This window comes from Lampris incognitus, chromosome 13, assembly GCF_029633865.1.
Source record: "Lampris incognitus isolate fLamInc1 chromosome 13, fLamInc1.hap2, whole genome shotgun sequence".
NCBI lineage: Eukaryota > Metazoa > Chordata > Actinopteri > Lampriformes > Lampridae > Lampris > Lampris incognitus.
Genome location: NC_079223.1, coordinates 49894788 through 49918162, shown reverse-complemented (window position 1 = coordinate 49918162; position 23375 = coordinate 49894788). Strand labels below are relative to the sequence as shown.

General features: G+C 48.8%; 1 protein-coding gene across 1 annotated transcript in view; it reads right to left on the bottom strand.

Moving 5' to 3' along the window:
• The window catches only part of hspa12a (heat shock protein 12A), a 147894-nt gene that overhangs the window by 43559 nt on the left and 80960 nt on the right, over positions 1 to 23375 (bottom strand). Inside the window, exons 4-6 of the mRNA XM_056292026.1 lie at positions 15493 to 15679; positions 13564 to 13668; positions 13268 to 13384 (exon numbers count right to left, since the gene is read on the bottom strand). Of these exons, the coding sequence (XP_056148001.1) occupies positions 13268 to 13384; positions 13564 to 13668; positions 15493 to 15679 (409 nt within the window). The remainder of the gene's footprint in view (positions 1 to 13267; positions 13385 to 13563; positions 13669 to 15492; positions 15680 to 23375) is intronic.

The window sequence follows — 23375 nt, the reverse complement described above, 5'->3', positions numbered from 1 at the left end:
GGCATAGACGTTGGGTCACTCCTAGGCGCTGTGACTCTACCAATCTCATCTATCCCACTCTCTCCACTCACGTTGAGCAAGTGGTGACGGGAGGGCTCTGGAATGGTCAGTCTGCGGTGCGGAAAGCTGAGTTTATCCCAGGCTACGCATCCTTGCTCTCCCTCAACTTTCTTGCTCTAACTGAGACCTGGATCATGCCAGAAAACACTACCACACCCGCAGCTCTGTCTGATGTGTAATCTTTTTCTCACACTCCCAGAGCTGGGAGGCGGGGTGGTGGTAATGGCCTGTTAATCTCCCTGAAATGGAAATACCCTCTTGTTTAAAATTCCACAATTTTCTCCGCCCTCTTTTGAATTTCATGCTGTTACTGTCCGTATCCAGTCAAACTCACCGTTGTGGTTGTGTACCGCCCACCAGGCCCCCTTGGTGAGTTTCTGGATGAGCTTGACACACTTGTCTCGCACTTCCCTGTTGATGATTCTGCACTTATCCTTCTTGGTGACTTCAACATCCACACTAACAAGTTAGATCCTCTTCTCTCTTTCCTCTCCTCCTTTGACTTTCACCTCTCACCCTCTTCTCCTACCCACAAGGCCGGCAACCAGCTGGACCTTATCTGTACTAGACACTGTCCTATTTCCAATCTCTCTGTTACTCCCCTCCAGCTCTCTGACCACTATTTCATGTCCTACTCTCTCTCCCTCTCTTCACCCCCCTCAGCCCCTTCCCCTACCCACATGGTTTCCACCCGTAGACACCTCCACTCTCTCTCTGCCACTGATCTTTCTTCCTCTGTTACCTCTATCCTCCCTACACCTGAATCTTTCTCTCTCCTACCCTCTGACACTGTGACTGATCTTCTTCTCTCTACCCTCTCCTCTTCTATGGACAACCTCTGTCCCCTCACCTCCAGGCCTGCACGCCCAACTCCACCTGCCCCTTGGCTGACCGACTCAGTATGTACTGACAGATGGAGCCTGAGAGTGGCAGAGCGCAAATGGAGAAAAGGCAAACTCCCAGAGGACCTTTTTAACTTCCCTCTCTTCTTTCCACTTTCTCCTCCTCCCTTTCTGCTGCTAAGGCTGCCTTCTATCGCTCCAAAATTCTATCCTCTGCCTCTAATCCTAAGAAACTCTTTGAAACCCTCTCTATACTTCTTCAACCCCCACCACCTCCTCCTCCTACTTCCCCCCTTCTCCCTGATGACTTCGCTAACTTCTTTGACAAGAAGGTAAACAACTTCAGATCCTCCTTTTCTCACCACCTGGTTAGTGCTGCTTGCACTATCCCACCCTCTGCACCCTCCCTCACCTCTCCACGTCCCACCCTATCCCACCTCGCTCCCCTCTCCCCCGACGAGGTTCTAAACCTCATCACATCCAGTCGCCCCACCACATGCTCCTTTGACCCGGTCCCCTCCCTTCTTCTTCATTCTATAGCACCTGAACTCCTTCCCTATCTAACCCACCTCATCAACACCTCCCTCCGGACAGGATGCTTTCCATCTGCCTTCAAGACTGCTAGAGTCACCCCCCTTCTCAAGAAACCATCACTTAACCCCTCTGACGTCAAAAACTACAGACCAGTTTCGCTTCTACCCTTTCTATCCAAAACTTTCGAACGTGATGTCTTTAACCAACTTTCGTTGTACTTCCACCAGAACAACCTCCTGGACCCCAACCAGTTAGGGTTCAGGGTGGGTCACTCGACAGAGATGGCCCTCGTTGCAGTGACAGAATCGCTGCACTCTGCGAGAGCAAACTCTCTCTCCTCTGTCCTGACACTCCTGCACCTGTCAGCTGCGTTCGACACAGTGAACCACCAGATCCTCCTCTCTAACCTCGAGGGGCTGGGTGTCACAGGCTCTGCACTGTCAATGTTTGGGGATCTGTGTCGGAGCCTTGCAGACTGATTACAGGCATTCCACAGGGTTCGGTTCTGGGTCCTCTCCTTTTCTCCCAGTATACGACATCCCTGGGTTCTGTTATTCGCTCGCGTGACTTCTCTTACCATTGTTATGCCGATGACACCCAGCTGATCTTGTTCTTTCCTTCCTCTGACACACAAGTAGAGACACGCATTGCTGCGTGCTTGACTGACATCTCGGAGTGGATGGCGACACACCACCTGAAGCTCAATCTGGACAAGACAGAGCTGATGTCCCTCCCGCGGAAAGGTTGCCCACACCGAGACCTGGCCATCACCATTGACAACACCGTGGTGACGCCAACTCGGACTGTGAGGAATCTGGGTGTGATCCTGGACAACCAACTTTGCTGAAAACGTTGCATCGGTTGCTCGCTCCTGCAGATTTCTCCTCTATAACATCAGGAGGATTCGCCCATTCCTCACCAACGAGATGGCACAGGTGCTCATCCAGGCTCTGGTCATCTCCCGGCTGGACTACGGCAACTCCCTCATTGCTGGCGCCCCAGCGTCGGCCATGAGACTTCTGGAGCTTGTTCAGAAAGCTGCAGCTCATCTGGTGTTCAACCGCCCTAAGTTCTCCCACACAACTCCCCTTCTCATGTCCCTACACCGGCTCCCAGTAGCTGCTCGCATCCAGTTTAAGACTCTGGTGCTAGCCTACAGGGCAGTGAAAGGAACAGCTCCTTCCTATCTCCAGGCCATGGTCAAGCCCTACACCCCTACCCGACCACTTCGCTCTGCTGCCTCGGGACGCCGGGTTGCCCCGTCGCTCAGAGGCCCTTGCTGCCGATCGACCCGGTCAAGGCTCTTTTCTGTCCTGGCCCCATAGTGGTGGAATGAACTCCCCACTGATGTCAGGACAGCGGAGTCGCTGCCCATCTTTCGGCGCAGGTTGAAAACTCACCTCTTTAAGAACTACTACCCTGTTACTTGTTCTTAGCACTTAATGCATTCACCCATTTAAAAAAAACAACTTTCTTGCACTTTTACTTTAGCACTGGTTTTGCTCTTAGATGCTTGTTGAGATGCACTTATGACCTCTGATGACTAGTAGTTCTCCTGATTTCCTACGTTAAATGATGCACTTATTGTAAGTCGCTTTGGATAAAAGCGTCGGCTAAATGACTGTAATGTAACGTAATGTAAAGTGTAATACATGCTCCCGGGTAGTTTAATATTTTGTGTAATACATGCTCCCGGGTAGTTTAATATGTTGTATAATACATGCTCCCAGGTAGTTTAATATTTTGTGTAATACATGCTCCCAGGTAGTTTAATATGTTGTGTAATACATGCTCCCATGTAGTTTAATATGTTGTGTAATACAGGCTCACAGGTAGTTTAATATGTTGTGTAATACATGCTCCCTGGTAGTTTAATATGTCGTGTAATACATGCTCCCAGGTAGTTTAATGTGTTGTGTAATACATGCTCCCAGGTAGTTGTCATGACATGTTGTCATGACGTTGTTTTTGTGTCTATGAGTGATCTCAGTCCCTCCACGTTGAAAGGTGACGTTAAAGGGGTATCTAGAGCGTTGAACAGTGACGAAGAGGTCGTCCTCAACAAGCGTCCATATGAGACGAGTTTGGAATGAGAATGGGTTCGGTTTACATGCACACACTGGTCCAGAGCTACACTGAACACCGAAGCAGCTTTCAGTGCAGGAGTTTGCCGGTTTCAGCATGTCTGTGCTGCGTCTCTCTACAGTTCTCACAGAAACGGGCATTTCTTTGGTCCTGTCGATGATCGTGTCTTTGTTTGGAAACCCATCAACTATGACCTGGGACCTGCTGAGGAAAGCCTCAATTATATTCTCTCCATCGGAGAATGGCTTCCCATGTTAAGCACTGCACTGTACGACTTTACAGCTGCCCTCTGCAGCTTGATTATAGCTGCCCTCTGTAGGTTGGTTATAGCAACCCTCTGTAGCTTGGTTATAACTGCCCTCTGTAGCTTGCTTATAGCTGCCCTCTGTAGCTTGGTTATAGCTGTCCTCCGTAGATCGGTTACAGCTGCCCTCTGCAGCTTGATCATAACTGCCCTCTGTAGCTTGCTTATAACTGCCCTCTGCAGCTTGATTATAACTGCGCTCTGTAGCTTGGTTATAGTTGTCCTCTGTAGCTCGCCCTCTGTAGCTCAGTTATAGCTGCCCTCTGTAGGTTGGTTATAGCTACCCTCTGTAGCTTGGTTATAACTGCCCTCTGTAGCTTGGTTATAGCTGCCCTCTGTTATAGCTGCCCTCTGTAGCTTGGTTATAACTGCCCTCTGTAGCTCAGTTACAGCTGCCCTTGCAGCTTGATTATAACTGCCCTCTGTAGGTTGGTTATAGCTGCCCTCTGTAGGTTGGTTATAGCTGCCCTCTGTAGCTCAGTTATAGCTGCCCTCTGTAGCTTGGTTATAGCTGCCCTCTGCAGCTTGATTGTAACTGCCCTCTGTAGGTTGGTTATAGCTGCCCTCTGTAGGTTGGTTATAGCTGCCCTCTGTAGCTCAGTTATAGCTGCCCTCTGTAGGTTGGTTATAGCTGCCCTGTGTAGCTCACCCTCTGTAGCTCAGTTATAGCTGCCCTCTGTAGCTTGGTTATAGCTGTCCTCTGTAGCATGGTTATAGCTGCCCTCTGTAGCTCGGTTATAGCTGCCCTCTGTAGCTTGATTATAACTGCCCTCTGTAGCTTGGTTATAGCTTCCCTCTGTAGCATGGTTATAGCCGCCCTCTGTAGCTTGGTTATAGCTGCCCTCTGTAGCATGGTTATAGTTGCCCTCTGTAGCTTGATTATAACTGCCCTCTGTAGTTCGGTTATAGCCGCCCTCTGTAGCATGGTTATAGCTGCCCTCTGTAGCTTGGTTTTGGCAGGACATCGGGTTGTAAACAAGCTGCTTTGCTTCCCGTACTGGGCCGCTGCCCTCTGGGTTGATTCAGCTTCATCAGCCTTATCTTTGACATTTTTCTCCTGCCTTGTTTCAAAATGATGGTTTACACGTGAAGTTCGACACACAACATTTTCACAGCAGAGTGCACACAGCTCGTCCCTTTCATGAAATAAATTCAACTTCGTTTGTTCAAGACGGCTGAAAGGGGTGAATATTAGACAATACTGCTTCTGCCATCATCAGTTGTTCTTGACATGAAACAAAACAGAAAGCTAGCTAGCTGTGTTACGTTGTGTCTTGATGCATGCTCAATAATCCAGGTAAGAAAATCACATCTGGACACAACGTTTATGGAGAGAAACGTTTCATCATCATCTAAGTGATCTCTTCAGTCTCAGCTGACTGCAGGTACCCCACCCTTATAAACAATACAGTGTGTTTATAAACAACACAGTGACATAACGACCGAAACCTACGATTGGTTTCATATGCAAATAGGCAGAGCCATTAACCAGCATTACAGTGGCCATGTGTACTATTCACAGAGGATTCGGGAATGTTTGCAATCACAGCATTGTAAGATGGTGACAGATGTAGTCTTAGGCCCCCTCTCGGTTCAGGGACCATGACTTGTGCATCAGGGAAACCAAACAGACGCTGGCCAAGAGGATGGCACAACGCAGGAGAGCTAACACGTCACGTCAGGCCAGGACCCCACACCATCTACAGGCCAGTGGCCACTCTTTCAGGGATGAGGATGGGACCATCCTTGATAGGGAGGAACGCTGGTTTGAATGGGGAGTCTAAGAGGCCATCTATGTTAAGAGGGAACGACCATCCCTGCACGGGGGGGGGGGGGGGGGCTAAGAGTACGTCTGTCACCATCTTACAATGCTGTGATTGCAAGCATTCCCCAATCCTCTGTGAATAGTACACATGGCCACAGTTTCTATGGTCATGGCCATGTGCCCTACATGCCTATGAAACTGATCATTGTTTTCGGTCGTTATGCAGCTGTATTGTTTATAAGGGTGGGGACACCTGCAGTCAGCTGAGACTGAAGAGGTCACTTACAGGGCCATCCATTATCCGAACCGCCTGTCCTGCTCTCAGGATGCTGGAGACTATCCCAGCACTCATTTGGCGGCAGGCAGGGAGACACCCTGGACAGACCGCCAGACCATCACAAAGGGCCAACACACACACACACACACACACACACACACACACACACACACACACACACACACACACACACACACACACACACACACACACACCTAGGGACAATTTAGTACGGCCGAGTCACCTGACCTACGTGTCTTTGGACTGTGGGAGGAAACCGGAGCACCCGGAGGAAACCCACGCAGACACGGGGAGAACATGCAAACTCCACACAGAGGACAACCCCGGGGCTCGAACCCAGGACCGTCTTGCTGTGAGGCGACCGCGCTAACCACTGCGCCACGGTGCCGCCCGTGATGCAACATTTCTGTCACTCAGCGCTGTGCCCAGGTGAACTGGTTCAACTTAGTTAAACATACTGTGTCGTCACTACCGCTGGACCGCTGGACCGCTGGGCTCGTGGGCGGGTCAGAGGGAGGGGGGGGGGAGGAGGGCAGGGAGGGGGGGGGAGGAGGGCATGACACACTACGTCACTTGTGTGCGCGCTCTTGCTGTCAAAAACAATGGTGTGTTTTGAGACTGATTTTCAGTATTATTTTAAATCTAATTGTTGGTTTAGTCACCGTTAGATTACATCTCATATTAAAAATAGTTTCTATCAAAACATTAAACTAAAATATATATTCACTAAAGACATATTGAATTGCTCTGTGTGCCCGGCTTAACGGCCTCGCGTGCCACCGTGGACACGTGTGTCATAGGTTGCCGACCCCTGATCTAGCATTCTATGTATCTTCTCCCTCTGTCCTCCCACCCTTTTCATCCCCCCTTCTCTCTCTGTCCCTCCCACCCGCTTCACCCCCTCCCTCTGTCCCCTCCACTTGCTTCACCCCCCTTCTCTCTGTCAGGGAGGGTAACAGTTTTGACCTCTGGCTTGCGTCATATCCCTCCAACATGTGTGTGATGATGCTGTGAGTGAGGGGCGCGGCAGGGTGGGCTGCTGCTGCCTCCCTACTTGCTGAGTCACAACAGAGCCAGCAACCTCAATATCTCCCTTTCTTTTCTTTCCCGGTCGTTCCTCCTCTTCTCTTCTCTTCACTCTCCTCCACCTTCCCCTTCCATACTCTCTCACTTGCCATCGCTCTCGTGTCTTTTCCATTCTTCTCTATCCTGCCTCTCTCTCTCTCTCTTCCTCTCCCTCCCTCCCTCGCTCTCTTACTCCACCCCCTTTCAACCCTGTTTCTGCTCCCATTGCAGATATCAGGTGACCAGGCCACAGCTCTTTGTCTCTCTCCTCTCTGTCTCCTCTATTCTCGGTCTCGCCCCCCCCTCACAACAACACGCACGCACACACACACACACACACACACACACACACACAGACTTACATGCATGACAATGTGGTATTTCATAGGGAAGCAGATTAATCAGGCAAATGGAAAAGAAATGAACCAAAGATGAGTGCTCATTAAAACTTTACAAGCCCACCATCTGAGAAATCACACTCAGACACACACACTCAGACACACACACACACACACACAAAGTGAGTCTTTCCCCCTTCCCACAGTCCCTTGCCTTTCTTCCATCCGTTTGCTTCACTTCCTCTGGACCCCCTCCCCCTCCTCTATGACAGATACTAAGGCAGACAGACAACCACACCCTGCCAGTCTCTCGCTCACACACACACACACACACACACACACACACACACACACACACACACACACACACACACACACACACACGTTTCCCCAGACGCAGTTGTTATGCAGCATGCGACACTGTACCGACGTCTAGCCGAGGAGGAGCGCATTTAGGATGGAGGACACCGCAGTGATGAAATGTGCCCTGGCCCACCTCCAGACCAGAGATACACAATGAAACGAGAGGGGCGGTGTGTCCTCATGTCTTTGGTTAAAGTGCTCCCTCTCTCTCTCTTTGTTCCCCCCCCCCTCTCTCTTTAGTCTCTCCTTCCCATACTGTCCCTCCCTGCATCCTCTACCACTTTCCCTAGGTCACTCTGACGCTGTTATATATCCACGTGTGTGTGTGTGGGGGGGGGGGGGTCTGAGAATCCTGCCCACTGTCTGGCACAACAGCCCTCTGAGCAGCTATGCATCTGTCTGCCTGTCTGTCTCTCTCACACACACATAAATGTATTTAAATGCATATTTAATTACTTTTGAGTATGCTGTCATTTCTATTTTGCTGGACAGAAAAAACAAGATGTAATTTGTAAAAAAATATTTTAAGAGCTTGTATTTGTGTATTTCAAATACTTAAAACACATTATTTAATATGTCTTTTCATTTTCAAAAGAGACAATATTTTCCCCCAGGTTTAAACTGTAGGAAAAACTACAACAATTAGCCTAATCGCAGTCTTTGGCTAAACGCAAGTGAATCACGTGACATGTGCTGTCGGGTCCAGCAGCACTCATTGTGAACTACCGTATTTCAGTTGTGTTCCTGGTGATGAGCAGTAGCTTGAGGAAAGAAGCTGCTGCTTTGGTGTTTGGTGCAAATTCCCCCTAAGATAAAGGTATGTAATCAACATATGATCAGATATTGCCTGCTAAGGCGAGCTCTCTGAATGACACTAAAATACCACAGAAGAAAAGAGCAATTACCAAACACATGTGCTCTAGAACTGGCAAATATACCTACTAGCTACTAATGTTAGCATACCAGCTAACGTCACTAGCTAGTAATGTTGGCATACCAGCTAACGCCACTGGCTACTAATTTTGGCATACCAGTTAACGTCACTAGCTAGTAATGTTAGCATACCAGCTAACGTCACTGGCTAGTAATGTTAGCATACCTGCTAACGTCACTAGCTAAGAATGTTATCATACCAGCTAACGTCACTAGCTACTAATTTTGGCATACCAGCTAACGTCAGTAGCTAGTAATGTTAGCACACCAGCTAACGTCAGTAGCTAGTAATGTTAGCATACCAGCTAACGTCACTAGCTAGTAATGTTAGCATACCAGTTAACGCCACTGGCTAGTAATGTTAGCATACCAGCTAACGTCACTAGCTAGTAATGTTAGCATACCAGATAACGTCACTGGCTAGTAATGTTAGCATACCAGCTAACGTCACTGGCTAGTAATGTTAGCATACCAGCTAACGTCACTAGCTAGTAATGTTAGCATACCAGCTAACGTCAGTAGCTAGTAGCGTTGCTAGTAACGTCCCAGACACGCTCCGGCGGCTGGAACAGTGACATCTGGTGGTTAGTCACCATGGGACGCTTCGTTAGCGAGATTATTTGTTAGCAGCTTCTGTAACGCATGACAGAATTGATTTCCAGCAGAGCTACATTTAGGAGTTTTATTGTGGCCATTCTTAATAGTTGTCAGGGAAAAAGCTTGCGCAGTCCTCCTGAGGATAAGGGTAACATTTTACAGTGTTTGCTATGTCAGGAGATGGTCAGGTTAAAAAAATCATTGATTTTAAAAAAGCAAGTCACATATCAATTAAAATCTTTCATTCTGGTCTTTACTCTAAAGCTAGGTGTTGTTCATCTTGGTGTACAAAACGTTTTACAATATGGATCATAGAGAGTTAATACAATTCAAAGGGAATTGACTCCATTCCTGGACAATACTTAAGTAACACACAAATGACTGCGTTTTAGAGTCTTATTACGTGAGCTGTTAGTGTTTTTGAATGCTGTTGGTTTTAAGTTGCAACTGGCAGGCCTAATCATTTTAATGGTATCTTTATACATAGTTCTTTAGGTAGAAGTCAGTCATCTCATGGGATGAGTGGCAAGGAATCACCAGAGCCTGGTCAGGCTGGCCCATCATCTGCCACATCTGCAGAAGAAGAAGCCACACCAATGCCCAAATGTTCAGTGCCGGATGGGAAATACTACCAAATAGTGAAGCAGATCCCAAACGGAAAAATAGAGGCTGAGTGTCAGCGACATCAAATTTTAAAACCCACTTGAAACAAAGGCACCCTGACAAAATAAAGGAATATGAAGACTACAAAAATTAATTTGCCAGTGGGAAAAGCAAAAAAAACCAAAACCAAACAACAAAGTCAAACAACAACAAAAACAAACAAAAACAAAAAACAGGACCTCATACAAACAACTACTCTGTTTGAACATGGTTCTGTGAAACAAAATGAAATTGACTCTTGTCACATCCTTTGTCACTAAAGGCATGTACCCGTTGGCCACTGTTGAACATAAATAATTTATAGACTTGGAACAGGGACTTTGCCAAGGTGCTAAAGTTATGGCCACGAGGAGACTTGGGGGAAGAGTCGATGAATACTTTTATAATAAAACTTCTGGGAAGGCCTTCCACAAGATTTTGGAGTGTGTCTGTGGGAATTTTTGCCCATTCATTCAAAAGAGCATTTGTGAGGTCAGGCACTGATGTTGGATGAGAAGACATGGCTCACAAATCTCCGTTCTAGTTCATCCCAAAGGTGTTCGATGGGGTTGAGGTCAGGGCTCTGTGCAGGCCAGTCAAGTTCTTCCACACCAAACTCACCCAACCATGTCTTAATGGACCTTGCTTTGTGCACTGGGGCACAGTCATACTGGAACAGAAAGGGGTCCTCCCCAAACTGTTCCCACAATGTTGGAAGCATAGAATTGTCCAAAATGTCTTGCTATGCTGAAGCATTAAGATTTCCCTTCACTGGAACTAAGGGGCCTGAAAAACAACCCCATACCGTTATCCCCTCCTCCACCAAACTGTACAGTTGGCACAGTGCAGTCAGGCAGGTAACGTTCTCCTGGCATCCGCCAAACCCAGACTTGTCCATCAGACTGCCAGACAGAGAAGGGTGATTCATCACTCCACAGAACCCGTTTCCGCTGCTCCAGAGTCCAGTGGCAGCGTGCTTTACACCACTCCATCCAATGCTTGGCATTGTGCTTGGTGATGTAAGGCTTGCATGCAGCTGCTCGGCCATGGAAACCCATTCCATGAAGCTCCCAGCACACAGTTTTTGTGCTGATGTTAATGCCAGAGGAAGTTTGGAACTCTGCAGTTATTGAGTCAACAGAGCGTTGGCGACTTTTACGCACTATGCGCCTCAACACTCGTTGACCCCGCTGTGTGACTTTACGTGATCTGCCACTTCGTGGCTGAGTTGCTGTTGTTCCTAAACGCTTCCACTTTTCAATAATACCACTTACAGTTGACTGTATAAATTGACTGTATAAATTTCACGAACTGACTTATCGCAAAGGTGGCATCCTATGAGAGTACCACGCTTGAATTCACTGAGCTCTTCAGAACAACCCATTCTTTCACAAATGCTTGTAAATGCAGACTGCATGGCTAGCTCCTTGATTTTATACACCCGTGGCAATGGGTCTGAATGAAACACCTGAATTCAGTGATTAAGAGGTGTGTCCCAATACGTTTGTCCATATAGTGTATCTTGCAAGCCACCATAGCTGGCTTTGAGAAAAGGTTCAGTGGCTTCTTACAGCTGAAGACTGATGTCAATGAAGCCATCCCGGCTACAGCAACCCACTTGATTTTCAAGATGGTGGTTGTCTTCCAAACTAACTGCAGAGAAGAAGAGGATACATCACCCTGTTTTTGCACTCAGCTGAAGAGCTTGGCCTTGTGTCAGTAAGTGGGACTGCCTCATCAAACACCGCTGAAGAGAATGAACACGATTTCTTCATCTTCTCTGACCAGCATACGGGTAAACTACTCTCACTTCAGTGTCTTAAGATTAAACTGCAATTGTATGAATTAATCATCAAAAACGAATATTCATAAATTAAAGAATAAATGAGTAGCTAGTTTCATATCATGTTTTTAAATATTTTCCTGATATTAAAACTCCTTGAATTTAATATAAATTCAGTACAACCTAGTTTCCCTGTTTACCCCTACTGTTTCCAATCCCAACAACAGGACATGAGAGTCTGTTGGGCAGAGAGATGTTGCCCAGCCACAGTAAAACAGAGTTGGAGACCTTTCACTTTCTGGAGGACCCCAGAAAGGACCTTTCCTCACTGGATTCATATCCACTGACCAAGATACTCTTTGTGAGATTCAACACCACTGCCATCCTCGGCACCAGCTGAGTGTCTTTTCTCCTTTGCAGGCATGGTTTACCACCCTCACAGAAGGTGATTAACAGCTGAACTGATGGAGAAATTAGTTGTGTTGAAAAACAACTGAAACAGAAATGGAAGGTTTGCAGTGTATAAGGAGTATACTCTTCTTTTTTTTTTAGGTTGTTGTTGGCATTGGGGGGGGGTGCTTCTCTCTCTCGTCTATTATTTTGTACTGTATCATACTTTACTCTAATGGTACTGTTTTGTGTCTTTTGCACTCATTCAACAGGTTGATTATAAAGTTGGAGATCTCAGAAATGTACTGATTTTCATTTATTGCTCTTGAAGAAGGCACCTGCTAAATGGCCAGTCTTATTGTCTCCTGAGAGAACTAGCGCATCACTGTGGCCTAACTGTTCACTTCCCCTAGTTCCGTTTCAATTGGCTGTTCACTCAGTCAGTCAATGGTCACTTTGACTGACAGAAACTACCCAGCATGCACCCCTGAATTCACAGCCTCCCACCTCCCAGATATCCTGATTGGCCACTTCAAATCTATGATGTGGGGAAATGAGCGGAGCTCATCTTTTCAATGTGGGAGGGTTAAGATCAGACCCACATTGTTTGGTGTCTGGCTGAGAGAGCTGGCGTTGGATTGGCTGAGGGAACCTAGTCTGCTGCATCCGAAGGGCCCAAGGACAACAGCCCTGCCTGGAGCTGTGCCCGAAGAGGAAACACCAAGGGCGGTATGACAGGACGTGGAAGTGGGGCGGGCTAAGCTAAGTGCTAGCCCGTGCAGACCAGCAGTTCTGACAGTCATCCTGGCTGGCGTTGGTTCTCTGGCCGTGGAGGTTTTGGACTGTATTACACTGGGTGGACTGTGTTGTTGGCTGCTTGTGTTGTTTTTTTTTTTGCTTTGTTCTCGGTTTTTGTATGTTTTTGCTGGTGTTGTTTTTGGATATGTGTTTTTTTTCTTTTCTTTTGTGTTGACTTGCTGTGGGCTGGGGGAAACAGAAGTTTGTTTCTTCAGTGTACGTAGTACATAATATGAAATGACAAATAAATTGTCCCTGATTCCCGATAGTGAGGCTGCTGTATGTCTAACATGTGATATCAGTTTGTATAGAATGTATTTTTGTATATTCAAATTACAAATGACTTGTCTTTTAATTAAATGCATTTTCTCATTCCAGTATTTTGTATTTTATTGTGACGAGCAAGTATTTGTAATTTGTATCGAGGTACTTTTTGGTGTATTTGTGTCCATCTCTGTTGGTGAGCATACTTTGTAGGCAGCCTCCCTCATGAACTGCTTGGCTGGCATTTTCCAGATGGCTGGCACGGTGATGACCCATCTCACGTCGTTGTTGTCAAACTCGCTGCCCGTCTGGTCGCTCAGCTCCTAGAAAGTCACAAAGTCACATGATGACGTCTTCCGTCGGCCCGAAACTGGCTGAAGTTACTGCTGAACACGTTGTGAAGCTGTGGTCTGACAGTGTAATGGGTTAACACTACTGGAGGGACCCCCTGATGGGATGCTGCATTTGGATGTGATGCCACAGAAGCTAAACAATTCCTTACCTTGAGCGCCTGCTCCTTAAAGAAGGCAAGTGCATATGCAAAGATATCCAAGGCTTTCACTCTCTTCCCATTGGCTGCCTGGAGGTCCGTGTCAATGGAGAGATTCTGATCGGGGCAGGAAGTGAATAAGAGTTAAATGACAGAAACAGTTTATCCTCTACCCATTGACCATAAAAAGAGAAAACACTGTATTGAAAGGCCACGCTCCTGCAACTAGAACCTAAGTGGAGGTATAAACTGAGGTCGGCCATTTTTTTTTCCAAGGATGTGAACCTTGAAAAAATACACCCTGCTGACACCCTGCCTGCAGCCAGCCCAGCACCCCGGATCAGCTGAACGGGTGGTGCAGTGACCGGGACGGCTCAGAAGAGTGGGGTAATTGGCTAAGTACAACTGGGGAGAAAAGGGGGGGGGGGACTTCCTGCATCTCGGTGAAAAGTTGTGTTTTTCAGTGTCGAATCAGCGGGGCCCTTTTACGCCGCATGGAGACGGAAAGTCCCAGAGAAACAAGTGGCACAACAAACCCCACTGCTGACCTTTGACCTTAACTGACCATCAGAAAAACACATTTCTCAGTAAAGCAATGGAGCTACATAGGATCTTTGAAATACAGCTGGGCAAAATAATTCAACATCAGTTTTTGGTCTTTCAATGGTATTTGCATCGGGGGGGGGGGTTAGATATTGTCGTACTGTGACAAACCATTTTGTCATCTAAATTAATAACAATGACAATCTATTACATGACATTTCTCACAAAGGGAGGGATTCACTATTTAAGGGAGTATTAACTGAAAACTAGTTTTGGTTTCAGATTACAGTATACAGTACCAACGAGTCCAATGTATATGTATATCCATATCTTAGCAGATTCATCTTCAGCCACTTCTCCGGGGTCGGGTCACGGTGGCAGCAAGCTATAGGGCACTTCAGAGGTCCCTCTCCCCAGCAACACCCCCCAGCTCCTCCTGGGGGATCCCAAGGCGTTCCCAGGCCAGATTGGACATGTAGTCCCTCCAGCGAGTTCTGGGTCTTCACGGGGTCCCCTCCCAGTTGGCCATGCCTGGTAAACCTCCAAAGGAAGATGCCCAGGAGGCATCCTAATCAGATGCCCGAACCACCTCAACTGGCTCCTTTCGACACGAAGGAGCAGCAGAGCTCCTCGCCCCATCTCTCAGGCTGAGCCCAGACACCCTATGGAGGAAAACGAGTGGGCGCCGGAAAAGGGAAACCGGGGCCCTCTCCTGGAGCCAGAACTGGGGAAGGGAGCTCGCCGGCGAGTGTCTGGTGGTCGGGCCTTGGCCCATGGGGCCGGCCGGGTCCAGAGCCACCACCCCATGGACCCACCACACGTGAGCATTGTGGTAGGGTGCACAGCAGGCAGGCCGGGTGGCAGGCAAAGGCGGGGAATGGGGTGGGCTGACTTCCGGCATTGCAGAGTGGTCCTTGGAACATGGAATATCTCAGCCCATATCGTGGAAAGCTCCCTATGATTATCGTGGTATTGACCATATCACCAAACACAACTTTCAAATACAAACTTGAACATTTTGTTGGCAATTTGAAGTAAATCAAACCATTTCTGACAAAGTTGAGGCTGAAAAAAGATTTTGACCCTTTCTGTGAGCTCGACCCAATTACCTCAGAAGCTCTACATATGTCAGCTAGGGACCGCCGCCCTCCTTTCTGAAAGTTTCATGTCATTGTCTGTCCCCATTTCCCATGAAGCTGACGAGCCAACAGACGGAGTAGCAGAAAGACTTCATTAGGTGTGTCCACGCCTGCAAGCGCAGCACCCAGGATAACTAGTGTGCTTCTTTTGCACATGTGCGTGTTTGATTGTGCATGTGAGTGCATGCGTTCAAGCACGTGTGTGTGTGTCTGTGTGTGTGTGTGTGTGTGTGTGTGTGTGTGTGTGGCATCTCCTTACTGCAGTGGTGTGGAGCTTCATTTTGAATTTCTCCAGGTAGAGCCAGTGCTTGGACTCGGTGGGGTCCAGATCATGGTAGAAGTCACGTGCTGCATAGCCAAAGCTGTGGAACTTCCTGTCCGGGGTCAGCAGGATGGTGGTGGGAGTTTTCTGATTGGACACACCGGGGTCTCCACCCTCCCAGCGCCTAAGGAAGACAGAGGCTGTTTACTTTGGGGTGTTCTGTCGGGATTCTGTACACAATCCAAGACGGTAACCCGGTACCGCACCCCTCCCCTCAGCACTGTCTAGACATGTGGCCCAGTGTGCAGGTGTCCATCCATGCTGGGGATGGTAGGGGGCTACAACTCTTGGTGGTTACCTGATCTAGCTTTGGTATCCGCAATACACTTTACAGTTACATGCTGCGGGGACACGGCACTATTCAGTCAGGGCCACGATGCTAACAGAAGACTGGATCCCCCGCGTGAGACCGTCCCGTTCCAGTGAGTGTGTCTCCCTGCAGATCTAAGCCAGAGCTTTAACAGCACATTGCCTAACATGAGGAGCAGGTTGTGAGGTGATCCTTCCACCCAAACTCCCAGCAGGCAGGGAGGCAGGGAGGGAGGCAGGGAGGGAGGCAGGCAGGCAGGGAGGGAGAGAGGGAGGGAGGCAAAGAAACACAGTCGACCTGGAACAAGTCCTGTTGCCCCAAACCAGCCACGGTACTCTCCTGGAAACAGCCACCTGAGCGTGGCCTCCGGGCTAAGGAAGACATGCCGGGGCAGTTTGGACTAATGAAGATATGCCGGGGTATTTTGGACTAATGAAGACATGCCGGGGCAGTTTGGACTAATGAAGACATGCCGGGGCAGTTTGGACTAATGAAGACATGCCGGGGTATTTTGGACTAATGAAGACATGCCGAGGTATTTTGGACTAATGAAGACATGCCGGGGTAGTTTGAACTAATGGAGGCCAGCTATTATTAGTGTGAGCTCTGTTCCTTGGGAGAGGAGTGTACTCCACGAGCTCCAAGTGCATGATGGGATTGTGAAGGTCACTGCACTATGGAGCAGTTCGCTGTGACCTGGACCTCATTTGGGAGATCTGAGTCTTTAATATGACTGATGGACATTTATTAGATTATTAAAAGTTAAATTCAGGTTTCCCCCAAGGACTTGCTGCTGACTGGCTGTCATCACGTTGCTTTCTGTCTGAAAAGCCAGACCAGATTCCAGACCAGCCAGGGCCGAGGAACCACAGAGGAGCAGAAGCTGTCGTACTTTGAGTGGAGCCAGATCTGACAGTCATGTTTGTATACAATAATGTGTGTATACAATAATGTACATATACAATAATGTGTGTATACAATAATGTACATATACAATAAGGTACATATACAATAATGTGTGTATAAACTAATGTACATATGCAATAATGTGTGTATACAATAATGTACATATACAATAATGTACATATACAATAATGTGTGTATAAAATAATGTACATATACAATAATGTGTGTATACAATAATGTACATATACAATAATATGTGCCTTGTAGTTGGCCGGTCGTGGTTTCAAGACATTTGGCTGACGATGTATTTAACCTTTGAAAATCCTAAATACTAATAGTTAATTATACATACATGTTACACCTGGAAGCTTAATACAACATAATTATACAATAAACGTGTATTTACACAGCAAGTTGTGAATACACAACTGAATCCTCCCATTTTATAGGAGGATTTCTTGGAGGAACATCTTTGACTGCTTGCTGGAAATGTCAGTTATGAACTACTCAGCTTGCTTTTATGAAGATGGAGTTTTAAACTGGGGCCACTGAGCAATACCTTTGAGGACAACTGAGAAATCTACTACTACCACTACTACTATTACTACCACTACTACCACTACTACTACTACTAGTAATACTTCTACTACTACTACTACTACCACTACTACTGCTAGTAATACTTCTACTACTACTACTACCACTACTACTACTACTATTACTACCACTACTACAACTACTACTACCACTACTACTACTAGTAATATTTCTACTACTACTACCACTACTACTGCTACTAATACTTCTACTACTACCACTACTACTACTAGTAATACTTCTACTACTACTACTACTACCACTACTACTACTACTACTAGTAGTACTTCTACTACTATTACTACTACTACTACTACTACCACCACTACTACTACTAGTAATACTGCTACTACTACTACTACTACCACTAATATTACTACTACCACCACTACTACTACTACTTTCGGCTGCTCCCGTTAGGGGGCTCCACAGTGGATCATCTGTTTCCATCTCTTCCTGTCCTCTGCATCTTCCTCTGTCACACCAGCCACCTGCATGTCCTCCCTCACCACCTCCATAAACCTCCTCTTTGGCCTTCCTCTTCTCCTCTTCCCTGGCAGCTCCATATTCAGCATCCTTCTCCCAGTATACCCAGCGTCTCTCCTCCACACATGTCCAAACCATCTCAATCTTGTCTCTCTTGCTTTGTCTCCAAACCGTCCAACCTGAGATGTCCCTCTAATATACTCGTTCCTAATCCTGTCCTTCTTCATCACTCCCAGTGAAAATCTTATCATCTTCATCTCTGCCACCTCCAGCTCCACCTCCTGTCTTTTCATCAGTGCCACTGTCTCCAAACCATATAACATAGCTGGTCTCACCACCATCTTGTAAACCTTCCCTTTAACTCTTGCTGGTACCCTTCTGTCACACATCACTCCTGACACTCTTCTCCACCCACTCCACCCTGCCTGCACCCTCTTCTCCACCTCTCTTCTGCTCTCCCCGTCATATTGCTAGTGTCCAAGTCATTAGCAAAAAAAAAGGGTTTCAGATGCTCATGAACAACATGCATGCCCCTTCCTTTAGGGTGACGTGTGCAGGGATTCTGGGTTGACTCGCAGGAGCACAGTGCTCAGTGTTAACAAAAAGGCCTTCTCCTCTTTTTGAGTGGCCTCAAACAGCCGGCCTGTCCAGGTTTCAGTTGATGGGTGTGTGAAGGAGGAGTCTGTAAGCACGAATCTGACAGAAGTGGAGCACGTGGTTGGTAGAAAACTCAAAACTTTCTCTGTAACACAACAGGGGCAACCATCCTGCCTGTCCTCTTGGGGGGGGGGGGGTGTTTCTAAGGACAAGGTTTCTGGTCATCGATCTGAAACACCTCCCTCGACCTCCATGTGAGGATCAGGGTTAATGGCCCACGTGAGGAGCGTCTTCAATAAGTACTGCCGTCTTCGTGCCGGCGTGGCGTCTGCTCTGGATCCGTGTCTCACCATGAAGTGTGAAGAGGCTGAATTTCAAAATGAGCTATTAACCGTTAAACAAGCACAACAGCAGCAGTGGTAAAGGGTACTCTGTTCACCTCATCAAATCACTTTTCAACTAAAGACATACAGTTATAGCTACTGGATGTACTGTAAAGTTAGAAGATGCCTTGTGTAGGCGCTCTGAGCAGCTGCAGTGAAGAGTAATGAAGTAAATAGTAGATAAACTATATATATATATGTACATATATATATATAGATCTGGCCCTGCTTCACAGTGTTGTGAGACTTTTGAATAATGGGATGATGAACATGTTTCATACATCAGCTGATGAGCGGTGAGGGATGATTCATTAAACATGACGAGTGGTGAGGCATGATGAATTAAACATGGTATTTCAGTATCTTCTGAGCCATAATGGCGGCGCTGCTTGTACCTTTTCTGGCTCTTCAGATTTATCTGCCCACATGATACAAGATGCACACTGTTTAAGGTTTGTCGACATCTTGGCCCTTCATTAGTAGGGACATAGCTAATTGGGAGTTTTTGCGGCCTTTTTTCAGTAAAGCAGCTCTGAGGTGTTCATACACAACAATGAAGTGTAATTGTTTGTATGACAGCCGTGACTAACAAATGCCGGTAACACTTTCTATGAAGCTTGCATCTATAACACTTTATAAGCCTCTATAACGCCCTATAAGTGTAGCTATGTCATTGTAAGATTCATTATAACCATGTATACGCCCTCACAACACCTCATAACCACCTTTATGAGACATTATGTCAATTTAAAACGGATTATGCATTATAAATATGTCATCATTAGACTGCTTATCTGTCAAATGTCATAATGCGTCATAGCCAACTTGTTTTGATGAAGTTTTGTAGAGATGCATAATGAGGCTTCAGTGCTATTTCACAGTCTTCAGCCACAGCCGTTAATCATTGTAATACACATTATAGGAAAGTATGGGCGTTATAGATTCAACAGATGCTTATAGGGCGTTATAGATGCTTATAGGACGTTATACAGTGTTACAGATGCTTATAGGGCATTATAGATGTAAGCTTCATAGAAAGTGTTACCCAAATGCCTTAAAATTTAACACCAGCTGTCAATCAACAATTTCACATCACTTAAGCTATCTGTGTTTTCTAGAAAGTGGTGGTTTTTGAATCACAGGGCTGTTTACGTGGCCTGTCGAGGCGGCAACACCAGAGTGACATGATAACGGGGGTGCGTTCACACCTGAACGTAGAGCTGTCCACTTGTGACCAGATCACCCAAGACGCATGTCAGTGCCAGGTGTAAACAGGGCCCGTGTGACAGCACGGAGGGCAGCCAACCCCCGCGGTGCCTGGCATGCGGGGGAACGAGACTTGACCTCGGGGGTCAGGACGGCACAACTTCAGGGGTTGTAGTTCAGCCTGTTTCACAGATTTACCCGTCAAGGTTCTCACCAGAGTTAAGTTTAGCCTGCCCCAGTTCCTTACACAGCGGGCCCAGACAGAATGTTCTAGAGGCCACCATCTCCCCATTCCGAGCCTTTGTGTTTTCCAGACCCTCTCTGTTGCCCCGCAGGCTGCAGCTGCAACAGTAAAAACTGCGTCTAACATAACACTACCATCACCTTGTAGCAGACGAGCCACAAGGACAATGTGATGACATCAAGACCAGAGGACAGAGACAATAGGACACCACGGAAGACCATCATTTGTCAGTGGGCTTATTAGGCCCGGTGTTCGGCTTTAATTCTTAATTTTTAAGGATCAGATGGGACATAGTTCTGTGTCAAAGACACCCTGCCATGGTGGGACAGCTGGTGTCATCGCTGTCCAGAGACAGGCCTCGTTTCTGTCCAGAAACAGGCCCCGCTTCTGTCCAGACACAAGTCCCGTTTCTGTCCAGAGACAGGCCCCGTTTCTGTCCAGAGACAGGCCCCGCTTCTGTCCAGAGACAGGCCCCGTTTCTGTCCAGACACAGGTACCGTTTCTGTCCAGAGACAGGCCTCGTTTCTGTCCAGACACAGGCCCCGCTTCTGTCCAGAGACAGGCCCCGCTTCTGTCCAGAGACAGGCCCCGTTTCTGTCCAGAGACAGGCCCACTTCTGTCCAGAGACAGGCCTCGCTTGTATCCAGAGACGGGCCCCGCTTGTGTCCAGAGACAGGCCTCGTTTCTGTCCAGAGACAGGCCCCGCTTCTGTCCAGAGACAGGCCCACTTCTGTCCAGAGACAGGCCCCGCTTGTGTCCAGAGACAGGCCCCGTTTCTGTCCAGAGACAGGCCCCGCTTCTGTCAAGAGACAGGCCCCGCTTCTGTCCAGAGACAGGCCTCGTTTCTGTCCAGAGACAGGCCCCGTTTGTGTCCAGAGACAGGCCCCATTTCTGTCCAGAGACAGGCCCCGCTTGTGTCCAGAGACAGGCCCCATTTCTGTCCAGAGACAGGCCCTGTTTCTGTCCAGAGACAGGCCCCGCTTCTGTCCAGAGACAGGCCCCGCTTGTGTCCAGAGACAGGCCCCGCTTCTGTCCAGAGACAGGCCCCGTTTCTGTCCAGAGACAGACCCCGTTTCTGTCCAGAGACAGGCCCTGCTTCTGTCCAGAGACGGGCCTTGTTTCTATCCAGAGACAGGCCCCGCTTGTGTCCAGAGACAGGCCCCGTTTCTGTCCAGAGACAGGCCCACTTCTGTCCAGAGACAGGCCCACTTCTGTCCAGAGACAGGCCCCGTTTCTGTCCAGAGACAGGCCCCGCTTCTGTCCAGAGACAGGCCCCGTTTCTATCCAGAGACAGGCCCCGCTTCTGTCCAGAGACAGGCCCCGCTTGTGTCCAGAGACAGGCCCCGTTTCTGTCCAGAGACAGGCCCCGTTTGTGTCCAGAGACAGGCCCCGCTTCTGTCCAGACACAGGCCCCGCTTGTGTCCAGAGACAGGCCCCGTTTCTGTCCAGAGACAGGCCCCGCTTGTGTCCAGAGACAGGCCCCGCTTCTGTCCAGAGACAGGCCCCGCTTGTATCCAGAGACGGGCCCCGCTTGTGTCCAGAGACAGGCCTCGTTTCTGTCCAGAGACAGGCCCCGCTTCTGTCCAGAGACAGGCCCACTTCTGTCCAGAGACAGGCCCCGCTTGTGTCCAGAGACAGGCCCCGCTTCTGTCCAGAGACAGGCCCCACTTCTGTCCAGAGACAGGCCCTGTCTGTGTCCAGAGACAGGCCCCATTTCTGTCCAGAGACAGGCCCCGCTTGTGTCCAGAGACAGGCCCCATTTCTGTCCAGAGACAGGCCCCGTTTCTGTCCAGAGACGGGCCCCGCCTCTGTCCAGAGACGGGCCCCGCTTCTGTCCAGAGACAGGCCCCGCTTGTGTCCAGAGACAGGCCCCGCTTCTGTCCAGAGACAGGCCTTGTTTCTGTCCAGAGACAGGCCCCGCTTGTGTCCAGAGACAGGCCCCGTTTCTGTCCAGAGACAGGCCCCGCTTCTGTCCAGAGACAGGCCCCGCTTCTGTCCAGAGACAGGCCCCGTTTCTGTCCAGAGACAGGCCCCGCTTGTGTCCAGAGACAGGCCCCGCTTCTGTCCAGAGACAGGCCCCGTTTCTGTCCAGAGACAGGCCCCGCTTCTGTCCAGAGACAGGCCCCGTTTCTGTCCAGAGACAGGCCCCGCTTGTGTCCAGAGACAGGCCCAGCTTGTGTCCAGAGACAGGCCCCGCTTGTGTCCAGTGACAGGTCCCGTTTCTGTCCAGAGACAGGCCCCGTTTCTGTCCAGAGACAGGCCCCGGTTCGGTCCAGAGACAGGCCCCGTTTCTGTCCAGAGACAGGCCCCGCTTGTGTCCAGAGACAGGCCCCGTTTCTGTCGAGAGACAGTCCCCGCTTGTGTCCAGAGACAGGCCCCGCTTGTGTCCAGAGACAGGCCCCGCTTGTGTCCAGAGACAGGCCTCGTTTCTGTCCAGAGACAGGCTCCGTTTCTGTCCAGAGACAGGCCCCGTTTCTGTCCAGAGACAGGCCCCGCTTGTGTCCAGAGACAGGCCCCGCTTGTGTCCAGAGACAGGCCCCGCTTGTGTCCAGAGACAGGCCCCGTTTCTGTCCAGAGACAGGCCCCGCTTGTGTCCAGAGACAGGCCCCGTTTCTGTCCAGAGACAGGCCCCGCTTCTGTCCAGAGACAGGCCCCGTTTCTGTCCAGAGACAGGCCCCGCTTGTGTCCAGAGACAGGCCCCGTTTCTGTCCAGAGACAGGCCCCGCTTCTGTCCTGAGACAGGCCCCGCTTGTGTCCAGAGACAGGCCCCGTTTCTGTCCAGAGACAGGCCCCGCTTCTGTCCAGAGACAGGCCGCGTTTCTGTGCAGAGACAGGCCCCGCTTCTGTTGAGAGACAGGCCCCGTTTCTGTCCAGAGACAGGCCCCACTTGTGTCCAGAGACAGGCCCCGCTTGTGTCCAGAGACAGGCCCCGCTTGTGTCCAGAGACAGGCCCCGCTTGTGTCCAGAGACAGGCCCCGCTTGTGTCCAGAGACAGGCCCCATTTCTGTCCAGAGACAGGCCCCGCTTGTGTCCAGAGACAGGCCCCGTTTCTGTCCAGAGGCATGCCCACTTGTGTCCAGAGACAGGCCCC